At 44.0% G+C, this 13,785-nt stretch overlaps 1 protein-coding gene across 6 annotated transcripts in view; it reads left to right on the top strand.

The window, feature by feature from the left end:
• The window catches only part of SH3TC1 (SH3 domain and tetratricopeptide repeats 1), a 137,742-nt gene that overhangs the window by 116,818 nt on the left and 7,139 nt on the right, over positions 1-13,785 (top strand). For all 6 annotated transcript variants that reach the window (XM_073647813.1, XM_073647804.1, XM_073647831.1 and 3 more), the window contains 2 exons: positions 4,433-4,583; positions 10,175-10,297. In XM_073647813.1, coding sequence (XP_073503914.1) covers positions 4,433-4,583; positions 10,175-10,297 — 274 coding nt within the window. The remainder of the gene's footprint in view (positions 1-4,432; positions 4,584-10,174; positions 10,298-13,785) is intronic.

The following is a 13,785-nucleotide window of genomic DNA, read 5'->3' as shown; positions in this document are numbered from 1 at the left end:
GCAGATTCTTCTGATTCGCAGGAATTGACTGATAGGTATCCCATTAATTGTATTGGGCATATGAGAGGATGTGGCACGCAATAAGGAATTTGTGGAGGTAGGTTTGCGATAGAGATCAGTGATGATGTGGCTGTCTGGGAGGGTTGAAATCAAAAGATCGAGAAATTCAAGTTTGTGTCCATGTTTGTAAGTTAATTTAATATTGATGTCCTTGTTATTAAGCCGTGCCATGAGATCATGTAATTGATCAATTGGACCATCCCAGACGAACCACACATCATCAATGAACCTCATCCAGGTCTGAATCCTCTCCACTCCAGGAATATGGCTATTTTGAAAAATATCGCGTTCCCATGCACCCATGAACAGGTTGGCATGTGAGGGGGCACAAGCTACCCCCATCGCAGTTCCCTGCAATTGTAAAAAAAAAAATAATTTTTAAAAATAAAGATGTTATGCTGTATTACAAACTGCAATAATTCCAAAATCAGATGTCTTTTAGGTCGTTCAAAATTGCTGAACTCCAGAAATAGTGATACAGCTCATAGGCCATCACTATGTCTAATGGAGGAGTATAGGGCCTCCACATCAGCTGTAACCATGGTCATCCTTTCATCCAATTGCAAGTTGTTGATTCTTTGGAGTGCTGCCGTAGTGTCTTAAATGTATGACGGCAAGGTATGAACCAATGGCTTAAGAAAGTGATCTAATACCAAACAAACAGTTTCACACAGTCCTCCATTCTGGGATCTGTTGGGTGTTTATGCAGTTTGGGTAGAAGATAAAAAGTTGGCAATCTTGGATGTATCTTTCTGACGGTCTCAACCATTCTTTTAGGGATAATATCAGACTCATATGCCCTTTCGAGAATCTTAATCAATTGATCATGGAAGCATGGAGTAGGATCTTGACTGAGTTTTTTGAGGCAAGTAGGGATATTTAAGATTTTGAACACCTGTTTCTCGTATAAATTATTTGGCCAGAGGACCACGTTCCCGCCTTTGTCTGCAGGTTTGATGCAGACATTCAGTAGTGACTGTAGTTCCTGAAGTGCACTTCTATCCTGGACAGATAAATTGGAAATCCATTTGGGACTATTGGGAAGTGATTCAATGTCAGAACTCACCATTTTGACAAATACTTCCACAGCAGAGCAAGTGCTCAATGCTGGGAAGGTCTTGGCTTTTTGAGTGAGTTGTATAGGAAACTTACCTGTGGTTTGTACAAAAAGCCACAGTTAATGTATGGTGTAAGGGGATGGGGGCAATCACCTTTCCACACAGGGCCCTATAGGTTTGGATTTCTTTTTCCCTTAATAATAAAGACCTTCATTTAAAAACTGCATTTTGTGGTTACTTGTGTTATCTTTGTCTAATATTTACATTTTGTTTTGTGATCTGAAACATTTAAGTGTGAGAAACATGCGAAAGAATAAGAAATCAGGAAGGGAGCAAACACATTTTCACACCACTGTAGTTACCTATAAGTTTACAGTTTTATGCCTTCTGTAGAAGAGACATGTTGCAATTTTCCCCAAAGAGCTGATATGAGCTCACCTGATGAGGTGGATTCTCTAAGGCACAGGTCAGGGTGGGCAACACGGACCGAAGGCGATGGCACAGCAGAGCTGGATGACCCATGGATCAGCGAGGTCCAGGACAATGAGGAATGGTGCAGACTTGCACAAAAGGAACAGACCCTAAGGGCAGAAACTGGATCTGTATTGAGAATAGGTTACTTTCTAGAGAAAATTTCACAGCTTCCCAACATAAGTGCTTTATATTCTCCCATATACGGCTTTATTCTTCTCTTTTTCATTCTCAGTACTTATAATTGCAAACAAAATGTAATGCCACAGCTGAAGTTGTGATATTTGCTGTAAAAGGACCTAATTTCTTCCAAAAAAGGATGGGTTTGGAAATACCATTGATTGTATATGTAAGTGCACTAATTGCACAGCACCCTTCAAAAAGTTATGATGTAATGTAAAGTCAAGACGTAGAAATCCTGAGACAAGAAGATTTTCCAAACAAATTTAATAAAAAAGCATAATATGTATTCCTGGGGCAGAAATCTAAACCTGATTCTCCCTAAGATATCTGCATCAAATTTGCAGTTTGAGTTACCGCAGATTCTGTGAATTAGCCCAATTGTCATTCAATTTGATGAATCCACCCCTTTTCTGCTCACAATCCACTCAAACGTGTAGTATGCTACTTATCTCCATAAATAAAAGAAAATCTAATGTCCAATGAGTCAAGAAATCAAATTCTAGATACACAGCACAGGTAAAAAACTTAGCTGAAAGTGTCAGGATCTTATACGGGTGTTTCCAGGTCCCACAACCAGCTTCTGAATAACAGACAAAGAAGACTCCAAAAGTGAAAGACCTCTCATAATGAGGCACAGCGCCCCAAAGCTGTTATTATACCCACAAAATTCTAATGAACAAAGACAGTTAAAAGTAGAGTCCAGAACTTAATACAAACTGTGTGTATTGCACACTTACCCAACTCAAGTTTCGCCTGATTGGCTTTGTCTGTGGCATGTCAACATCCTGAATTTTTCCTATTAATTTGTAACATCTGAAGTCAATATGTAACATCCAGTTGTTGTTTCTTTGCGTTTTTGTGTTTTCTGTGCGCGCTGAACGTTTTTTGTGCGTTTTTTTTCTTTCTCTTTCCATTTCTTTGGTGTAACTCTGGGTGTAGACCCACTGTGCCACTGGCCGGGCTTACCCTGGAAGGGTATAACTAGGTGTCTACTGGGTCTTCACTATTGCCTCTGATGGTGAAGATAGGCTAGGCTGCCGGTAAACACCAGACATCACTGCAGGGCAGTCCTTGGGACTGCAGCAGCTGACCGGAGGGTCAGAGGCACAGGTGCGAGGTACAGGAGGGCAAAGACGTGGTCAGACAATCCAAAGTCAGAGCAGGCAGCACAGGTTCAATACTCGTAGCCAAGGTCAGGAGCAGACAGAGCAGACAGGTCAGACAGGACAGGTACACAAGCCGGGTCGTCAACAGCAGATATAATATGGAGAAATGCAAAGTGCTAGTAAGCTAGGAATCAATGTTCGGGCAAAGAGTGGTGGGACAAGCTGACTAGTGTAGAGCCTGCTGGGAAGGCATAAGTGAGGGAACCTAATCTCTGCAGGACACAGAATGGTTAAATTCCTGCAGAGACCGGCCACGTCCCCCTAAAGTAAAATGGAAACCACATTCAGTGCTGAGGAGTTCTGCAAGAGGCAAAACTCAGCGAGCCGGCCTGACGCGAGGAGAAGCCGCATGAGGAGTAGGACGGCCCTGAGGTGGCATGTGAGTTACCACCGTGACATCTGGATTGTTTGTTTGTATAGATCATGTCGGTATGGGTGCTGTTTGCCATAGATGTTATATGTTTTAGTGATTCTGGATGTTACATATTGACTTAAGATGCTATAAATTAATAGGAATAATTCAGGATGTTGACATGCCCCAGACAAAGCCAATCAGGCGAAACTTGAGTTGGGCAAGTGTGTAATACACACAGTTTGTATTAAGTGCTGGACACTACATTTCACTACATTTTATTCATTTGCATTTTGTGAGTATAATAAAAGCTTTGGGGTGCTGTACCTCATTATTAGTGGTCCATCAAATTTGGAGCCTTCTTTGGCGTTCCCCACCCCATTAGGTCAGCGGAAATTTTAAATCCAGATATTGCCGAATATTTGATCTCTGTGTCTGCTTTTCAGAAGCTGGCTGTGGGAACTAGAAACACCCATACAATATCTTGACACTATCAGCTAAGCTCTTTACCTGCACGGTGTATCTAGAAATGACTTATCACCTTGGCAGATTTATTTCTCCAAACACGGCAAAAATGCACAAGGAAATTTTATTTTCAATGGATTCTCAACGACTTGTGGAAACCCTAATCACACGTATGGTATAATCAGATCAGATTGTCATCGGATTTGACATGGATTTTTTTTGCACAGAATCCGAACCTAAATTCATGACAAAGTCTACCCATGTGAATATAGTCTACAAATATCCAGCAATAGTAGTAGAGTTTTCCTGAGTTTTAGTAACCTAAAAACAAACAAAAAAAAATCAGCAGAACTATCTACTTTTCATTAAATGGTGACACATTCTTTTAACAGTAGAATGAGAATACACTTGTCTTCTATTAGTAAAACCAATTTAATGAGCAATTTTCATTTACATTGGGTCCATCAAGTTCTACAAGGGGTAAGGATATTGATAAAATGACGGTAAGGAGGAAAATCTTACAATTTTGCTTCCCCTGGTTGAAAAACCTCATTAGACATGAAATAATTTTACCTAAAATTGATGCTGCCCTAATTATCACCCTTGCAACATGTCGACCTTTAGTTGATTGATCTTTGGTGATTTGCACCTGAACATGTCCTCCTGTCATTGTCTAGAGCCTGCAGATCGGCCCTGGAATACACCAAAAGAAGTCTGGGCATTTTTATTGATCTTCAGTCTAAAGAGAGAGAAGCTCGAGCTTGGTTAATGGCTGGGAAGATTTATTACATTCTGGGACAGAACGAGCTGGTGGATCTATATATTCAGGTACTTATATATGACACCGGTGGGTATAATGTTGACTAACATTCAGAGAATATTTCTACTCTATGTGCCTGGTGTAACATTGATCAGAAGATATGTTTACAGGGAGACCAGATGCTTTCTAAGTGTTCCCTCACCAGAAAGAGGTGCGAATATATTCATGACAAGATAATTGCCCCTAGGCAGACTGGACGTCTCTAGTCCATACCAGGGATATCACATGGCAGACTGGAAGTCTCTAGTCCTTACCAGGGACATCACATGGCAGACTGGACGTCTCTAGTCCATACCAGGGACATCACATGGCAGACTGGAAGTCTCTAGTCCATACCAGGGACATCACATGGCAGACTGGACGTCTCTAGTCCATACCAGGGATATCACATGGCAGACTGGAAGTCTCTAGTCCTTACCAGGGATATCACATGGCAGACTGGACGTCTCTAGTCCATACCAGGGATATCACATGGCAGACTGGAAGTCTCTAGTCCTTACCAGGGATATCACATGGCAGACTGGAAGTCTCTAGTCCTTACCAGGGACATCACATGGCCGACTGGACATCTCTAGTCCATACCAGGGACATCACATGGCAGACTGGACATCTCTAGTCCATACCAGGGACATCACATGGCAGACTGGACGTCTCTAATCCATACCAGGGACATCACATGGCAGACTGGACGTCTCTAATCCATACCAGGGACATCACATGGCAGACTGGAAGTCTCTAGTCCTTACCAGGGACATCACATGGCAGACTGGACGTCTCTAGTCCATACCAGGGACATCACATGGCCGACTGGACGTCTCTAGTCCATACCAGGGACATCACATGGCCGACTGGACGTCTCTAGTCCATACCAGGGACATCACATGGCAGACTGGACATCTCTAGTCCATACCAGGGACATCACATGGCAGACTGGACGTCTCTAATCCATACCAGGGACATCACATGGCAGACTGGACGTCTCTAGTCCATACCAGGGACATCACATGGCAGACTGGACGTCTCTAATCCATACCAGGGACATCACATGGCAGACTGGAAGTCTCTAGTCCATACCAGGGACATCACATGGCAGACTGGATATCTCTAGTCCATACCAGGGACATCACATGGCAGACTGGACGTCTCTAGTCCATACCAGGGACATCACATGGCCGACTGGACGTCTCTAGTCCATACCAGGGACATCACATGGCAGACTGGACGTCTCTAGTCCATACCAGGGACATCACATGGCAGACTGGACGTCTCTAGTCCATACCAGGGACATCATATGGCAGACTGGATATCTCTAGTCCATACCAGGGACATCACCTGGCAGACTGGACGTCTCTAGTCCATACCAGGGACATCACATGGCAGACTGGATATCTCTAGTCCATACCAGGGACATCACATGGCAGACTGGACGTCTCTAGTCCATACCAGGGACATCACATGGCAGACTGGATATCTCTAGTCCATACCAGGGACATCACATGGCAGACTGGACGTCTCTAGTCCATACCAGGGACATCACATGGCAGACTGGACGTCTCTAGTCCATACCAGGGACATCACATGGCAGACTGGATATCTCTAGTCCATACCAGGGACATCACATGGCAGACTGGATGTCTCTAGTCCATACCAGGGACATCACATGGCAGACTGGACATCTCTAGTCCATACCAGGGACATCACATGGCAGACTGGACGTCTCTAATCCATACCAGGGACATCACATGGCAGACTGGATATCTCTAGTCCATACCAGGGACATCACATGGCAGACTGGACGTCTCTAGTCCATACCAGGGACATCACATGGCAGACTGGACGTCTCTAATCCATACCAGGGACATCACATGGCAGACTGGATATCTCTAGTCCATACCAGGGACATCACATGGCAGACTGGATATCTCTAGTCCATACCAGGGACATCACATGGCAGACTGGACGTCTCTAATCCATACCAGGGATATCACATGGCAGACTGGACATCTCTAGTCCATACCAGGGACATCACATGGCAGACTGGACGTCTCTAGTCCATACCAGGGATATCACATGGCAGACTGAAAGTCTCTAGTCCTTACCAGGGACATCACATGGCCGACTGGACATCTCTAGTCCATACCAGGGACATCACATGGCAGACTGGACATCTCTAGTCCATACCAGGGACATCACATGGCAGACTGGACGTCTCTAATCCATACCAGGGACATCACATGGCAGACTGGACGTCTCTAATCCATACTAGGGACATCACATGGCAGACTGGAAGTCTCTAGTCCTTACCAGGGACATCACATGGCAGACTGGATGTCTCTAGTCCATACCAGGGACATCACATGGCCGACTGGACATCTCTAGTCCATACCAGGGACATCACATGGCCGACTGGACATCTCTAGTCCATACCAGGGACATCACATGGCAGACTGGACGTCTCTAATCCATACCAGGGACATCACATGGCAGACTGGACGTCTCTAGTCCATACCAGGGACATCACATGGCAGACTGGACGTCTCTAATCCATACCAGGGACATCACATGGCAGACTGGAAGTCTCTAGTCCATACCAGGGACATCACATGGCAGACTGGATATCTCTAGTCCATACCAGGGACATCACATGGCAGACTGGACGTCTCTAGTCCATACCAGGGACATCACATGGCCGACTGGACGTCTCTAGTCCATACCAGGGACATCACATGGCAGACTGGACGTCTCTAGTCCATACCAGGGACATCACATGGCAGACTGGACGTCTCTAGTCCATACCAGGGACATCACATGGCAGACTGGATATCTCTAGTCCATACCAGGGACATCACCTGGCAGACTGGACGTCTCTAGTCCATACCAGGGACATCACATGGCAGACTGGATATCTCTAGTCCATACCAGGGACATCACATGGCAGACTGGACGTCTCTAGTCCATACCAGGGACATCACATGGCAGACTGGATATCTCTAGTCCATACCAGGGACATCACATGGCAGACTGGACGTCTCTAGTCCATACCAGGGACATCACATGGCAGACTGGACGTCTCTAGTCCATACCAGGGACATCACATGGCAGACTGGATATCTCTAGTCCATACCAGGGACATCACATGGCAGACTGGATGTCTCTAGTCCATACCAGGGACATCACATGGCAGACTGGACATCTCTAGTCCATACCAGGCACATCACATGGCAGACTGGACGTCTCTAATCCATACCAGGGACATCACATGGCAGACTGGATATCTCTAGTCCATACCAGGGACATCACATGGCAGACTGGACGTCTCTAGTCCATACCAGGGACATCACATGGCCAGACTGGACGTCTCTAATCCATACCAGGGACATCACATGGCAGACTGGATATCTCTAGTCCATACCAGGGACATCACATGGCAGACTGGATATCTCTAGTCCATACCAGGGACATCACATGGCAGACTGGACGTCTCTAATCCATACCAGGGATATCACATGGCAGACTGGACATCTCTAGTCCATACCAGGGACATCACATGGCAGACTGGACGTCTCTAGTCCATACCAGGGACATCATATGGCAGACTGGACGTCTCTAATCCATACCATGGACATCACATGGCAGACTGGATATCTGTAGTCCATACCAGGGACATCACATGGCAGACTGGACGTCTCTAGTCCATACCAGGGACATCACATGGCAGACTGGACGTCTCTAGTCCATACCAGGGACATCACATGGCAGACTGGACGTCTCTAGTCCATACCAGGGACATCACATGGCAGACTGGATGTCTCTAGTCCATACCAGGGACATCACATGGCAGACTGGATGTCTCTAGTCCATACCAGGGACATCACATGGCAGACTGGACATCTCTAGTCCATACCAGGGACATCACATGGCAGACTGGACGTCTCTAATCCATACCAGGGACATCACATGGCAGACTGGATATCTCTAGTCCATACCAGGGACATCACATGGCAGACTGGACGTCTCTAGTCCATACCAGGGACATCACATGGCAGACTGGACGTCTCTAATCCATACCAGGGACATCACATGGCAGACTGGATATCTCTAGTCCATACCAGGGACATCACATGGCAGACTGGATATCTCTAGTCCATACCAGGGACATCACATGGCAGACTGGACATCTCTAGTCCATACCAGGGACATCACATGGCAGACTGGACGTCTCTAGTCCATACCAGGGACATCATATGGCAGACTGGACGTCTCTAATCCATACCAGGGACATCACATGGCAGACTGGATATCTGTAGTCCATGCCAGGGACATCACATGGCAGACTGGACGTCTCTAGTCCATACCAGGGACATCACATGGCAGACTGGACGTCTCTAGTCCATACCAGGGACATCACATGGCAGACTGGACGTCTCTAGTCCATACCAGGGACATCACATGGCAGACTGGACGTCTCTAGTCCATACCAGGAACATCACATGGCAGACTGGATATCTCTAGTCCATACCAGGGACATCACATGGCAGACTGGACGTCTCTAGTCCATACCAGGGACATCACATGGCAGACTGGATATCTCTAGTCCATACCAGGGACATCACATGGCAGACTGGACGTCTCTAATCCATACCAGGAACATCACATGACACAATGTAAATGCAATATTAATTATTACATGCATTTGCAATCGGAGGACATAATTGCTTCTATGGCTCCAAGTGGATTTTCGGCCTTGGGAAATCACAGAAATGTAATATCTATCTGAATTTTGGATATATCGTAGTCGTGTTTCATGTGTCTAGGATGGTGAAAGTATCTTTTTGAATTATGGAAGTCATATTATTCGAGTCAGTGGATAAAGCTCAAATTCTTGGCATCCAATGATTAAAGAAGTCGTCCAGGAATACAATATTTTAGAACGATGGTATCTGGCACCCAGCACCCCTACTGATCAGCTGATTGCAGATCCCGCAGGCACTGGTTATACACCGTGTATGATGCCAGAACACCACAGCTCCATACACTGCGTAGTGGCTAATCTTGTGTACTGCAGCTTAGCTCCTACTGAAGTGAATGGGAGCTGAGCTTCAGAACTCAAGAACTGCCACTATCATTACGATATATCATTAACATTCTAGCTTCAAGCACCCCTGCTTCTGATATCCATTGTGTCTACTTATTTGGTTGCTTAATTGTTTGTTTTTTGTTTTTTTTTATAGAAATATCAGAATATATATATAGAATCAGCTGATCCCACTATGTTCCCACCAAACAGATGATTTTTCTGGAGGACATAGGCAGGGAAAATGTAGTATTACATGGCGGTCTTTCAGATGAATGACCGTTCTTGCAATACAAGGACTGAGCACATTTGCCAGAATAGGAGCTGCTCTCTGATCTGACTCGTATAATAAGGCTCCAATCGGAGGACCTTATGGCATCTTTGTCCTAATCTGGACCTCTTTAATGCTATAATCCCAGATTTTCTTTGACAGTAACTTACAATACTTCTGGAAACTTTTAGGAGCCTGGGCCATGTACGCACAGCATACTAATTCACATGAATGAAGACTATTCCTCTTTCCAGGTGGCGCAGAACGTTGCTCTGTGTACGGGGGATCCACATCTCGGCATGCAGCTGTATGAAGCCAGCGGAGATATATTCTTCAATGGCGCCAGTGACAGAAATAAGGCAACCACCTTCTACAGGGCGAGTATAGTTCTGTGATATTGGTGTGTGATATGTTGTACCGCTGAGATATTTCTTTTCCAGATCAATTTTGAGAGATATGAAACATTTTTTCTCTGGACCCTCTTGGCCCCCTATGGCAGACATACTGGTGGCACATGCGCTTCTTCTTCTCCATTTAAGTCTATGGGAGTTATGCAATCAGGCAAACCCACAACTAAAGAGAGAGTTTTACATGTGTTTCCACCTCCTCTGGACTGGATGCAATAACAGAACGGCTATTACGGACCCTATGCTATTCTGGGGATGGGGTCCCAGAGTGCTGGGGGTGTACTCAGACATTGTTTAATATATTCTCATGTTCTTAAAGGATTTTCCAACTTAGCCACAGGATATCCACATGATATGCCATAAGTGTCAGATGCATGACCTACCTTTGGGACATCACCCTATATTCACCCGAACCCCTACCCAGCCAGGACTGCAGGCACGTTGCATGCGCAGCTCTCATCATTCACTTCTATGGAAGTTCTAAAAAATAGCTGAGCAAGCTGGAAGCTGGAATCCCCATTTATTTTACTTTCTTTTATAGGACTATGATATTCGACAGTAATTTACAGACATTATTACCACTGTCCCCACACTCTAAACTACCGATCGTAATTGCAGATATTGTCCTGGATGGGAACTGTGCGACTAATACATTTTTAAAGTGGTTTTCCATTTTGGCAAATCCTGTCCTCCGACTTTTGTTTGTTCTAAAACAAATAAATTGTTCTTTTCTCACCCTCCCCTGATCCAGTGCTGAGTCTTCGCTGCTCCATGTGTCTTTTATAGTCTGCAGTGCTGACGTCACATTGACAGCGCTGCCGTTAATCAATGAGCTCAGAGACTCGTACCATCAATTCGGACAAAACCGCCACGTTCAGTTATTGGCTTCAGTGCAACTGACTTAACGCAAGCCCTGCAGAGAATAACAGATTTAAGGAGCAGTGCTGGACACGGAGCTTTGGACCTGGGGAGGGTGAGTAATGAAAAGTTAGTTCGTTTTTTTTTTTTTTAGCAAACTGAAACCTGAAAACCCCTTTAAGGCTCTTGACATCTTCCTCAGACCCTTTTCTTCTTATTATTATTATTATTTATTATTATAGTGCCATTTATTCCATGGCGCTTTACATTTTCTTTACTTTTGCCAGATGTTTTTCCTCTATCACACCATTCTTTATATACAAGGTTGACAATTTTTGAAGTTCTGGGCCCAGTTAGTCTCAGCATTGATGGTCAGGCCTCATTCTAAACCACCTCGATCACTTGATTTTAGCATTTTTTATGTACAGTAGATTCACATTGAGACAGATCCACTGAAAACTGATCACTTGATTGTATGCTGCACTCAGGTGTTTATATCTAAACCAGGAATCGTGAAAGGGCCGGTGTCTCTAATAAACTGTCCACCCAATATAGATAGATCATATGTGCCGACTCTGCTGGAGAGTTCTGGAGGCTCCAGGAACAAGGGGGGACGTTCTGAATTTTTAGAGTGGTCTACAAAACTCCTGGATGCAGTCACAACTTTCCAGAAATCAGTGATTATGTAATGTTTTTTGCTTTCCACGGCAGAACATTGACACAGAGCAGTCAGAAAAGAATATGGAGGGGTGTAAACTGCAAAACGGTTAGCTCCACAATATTTATGCTTTCCTGGATGCTAAAAGTTCTCCATTATGGGATCAGGAGTCCCTAACTTATTGGTGGCATATCCAACGTCAAGGACTTTTCTTATTATTATTCTGCTTATACATAATTGTCATTTTGATACTTTTTTAGATATATTCTTTTTTCTCGTAATGAGAGTCTCTGACCAGCAGGAGGTGCTAAAGCCTTTTCTATGCCATCCCTTTACTAAAAAGCAGTAGAAGCCCTTTTTGCAAAACAGGTGAATATTCAGCGACCTTTTAAAATCATCAAAAACTAAAGTCATACATGTAAAATCAATTAAATTAAAAAGGATTGTCTACTTTTGGGGACAATTTTTTTTTTTTTTACTTAAGTGAGTGTAGTTGGGGCTAGAAATTATATTTACAATTGGTATTGTTAAAATTTTTGTAACCATTTGCTTTCTATAGCCTTGGTATTACACTGTCTATTGCTGACTGCAGAATGAGTTAACTGAGAATCTGTCAGTCAGCTCTCTATGATGGTGTGACTTGGAGTTTAGAACTCTAATATTTCTTTTTCTGACCTCTTCTCCGTTGATTTATTACCACAGACCACATCAAAGTGGAATGTGCAGAGAAACAAAGAGCCTGTAACAGTCAAATAGTGCAACATTTTTAGCCCCAAATACATGCATTTCAGGAAAGAAGAAAATGTCCCCAAAGGTGGACAACCCCAATCCTAATAGCCAATGAACGTTGAGCAATCCGGCATTTTCGCAGAATACTTATTGATGAGCATGTTAGAATAATTTGAAACTTGGGCCCAAATCATCATTTACATTATTTTTAAGTCACTTTTCTTTTTTTTTTTCTTGGTCTTGTCTTATACGTTGACATATTTTTTTACATCAAATCCTCAAAAATGGTGCTTGTGCTTCATGAGTTTTGTGCAAAATATAAATTCCTCCTTTTTATGTCTTTTCGTTATTGCGCCTTTTAAGAGCAAAAAGTTGCAATTTCAGCTAAAAGTTTGCAAAATTAGCTCTAAATATTTCAGGCATACAGAAAATCACTCCAGGGAGAGATTCAAGTGAATTTGCTCAAAAATGTTCTGACTTTTTAAAAAAAATCACAATTGATGAAACGTTTGAAAAACAAGAGACCCCATTGACAATGATGAACATTTATTTAGTTTACTCATTTTTATAGCATTATGAATTCCACAGTGCTTTACAGACATCATCATCACTGTCCCCATTGGGGCTCACAATCTACATTCCCTATCAGTATGTCTTTGGAGTGTGGGAGGAAACCAGAGAACCTGGAGGAAACCCACACAAACACGGGGAGAACATACAAACTCCTTGCAGATGTTGTCCTTGGTGGGATTTGAACCCAGGACCCCAGTGCTGCAGTGCTAACCACTGAGCTACCCTGCTGCCCTATATATAGTACTGTGCTAACCACTGAGACACCATGCTGTCCTATATATAGTAATGTGCTAACCACTGAGCCACCGTGCTGCCCTATATATAGTACAGTGCTAACCACTGAGACACCATGCTGCCCTATATATAGTACTGTGCTAACCACTGAGCCACCGTGCTGCCCTATATATAGTACTGTGCTAACCACTGAGACACCATGCTGCCCTATATATAGTACTGTGCTAACCACTGAGCCACCATGCTGTCCTATATATAGTACTGTGCTAGCCACTGAGCCACTGTGCTGCCCTATATATAGTACTGTGCTAACCACTGAGCCACCATGCTGTCCTATATATAGTACTGTGCTAGCCACTGAGCCACTGTGCTGCCCTATATATAGTACTGTGCTAACCACTGAGCC

Source organism: Phyllobates terribilis, unplaced genomic scaffold (assembly GCF_046119375.1).
Source record: "Phyllobates terribilis strain yellow unplaced genomic scaffold, ASM4611937v1 Scaffold_1__5_contigs__length_1240528914, whole genome shotgun sequence".
In the NCBI taxonomy this organism is placed as follows: Eukaryota; Metazoa; Chordata; class Amphibia; order Anura; family Dendrobatidae; genus Phyllobates; species Phyllobates terribilis.
The sequence above is the reverse complement of the archived record's forward strand: the minus strand, read 5'-3'. Positions and strand labels throughout refer to the sequence as shown.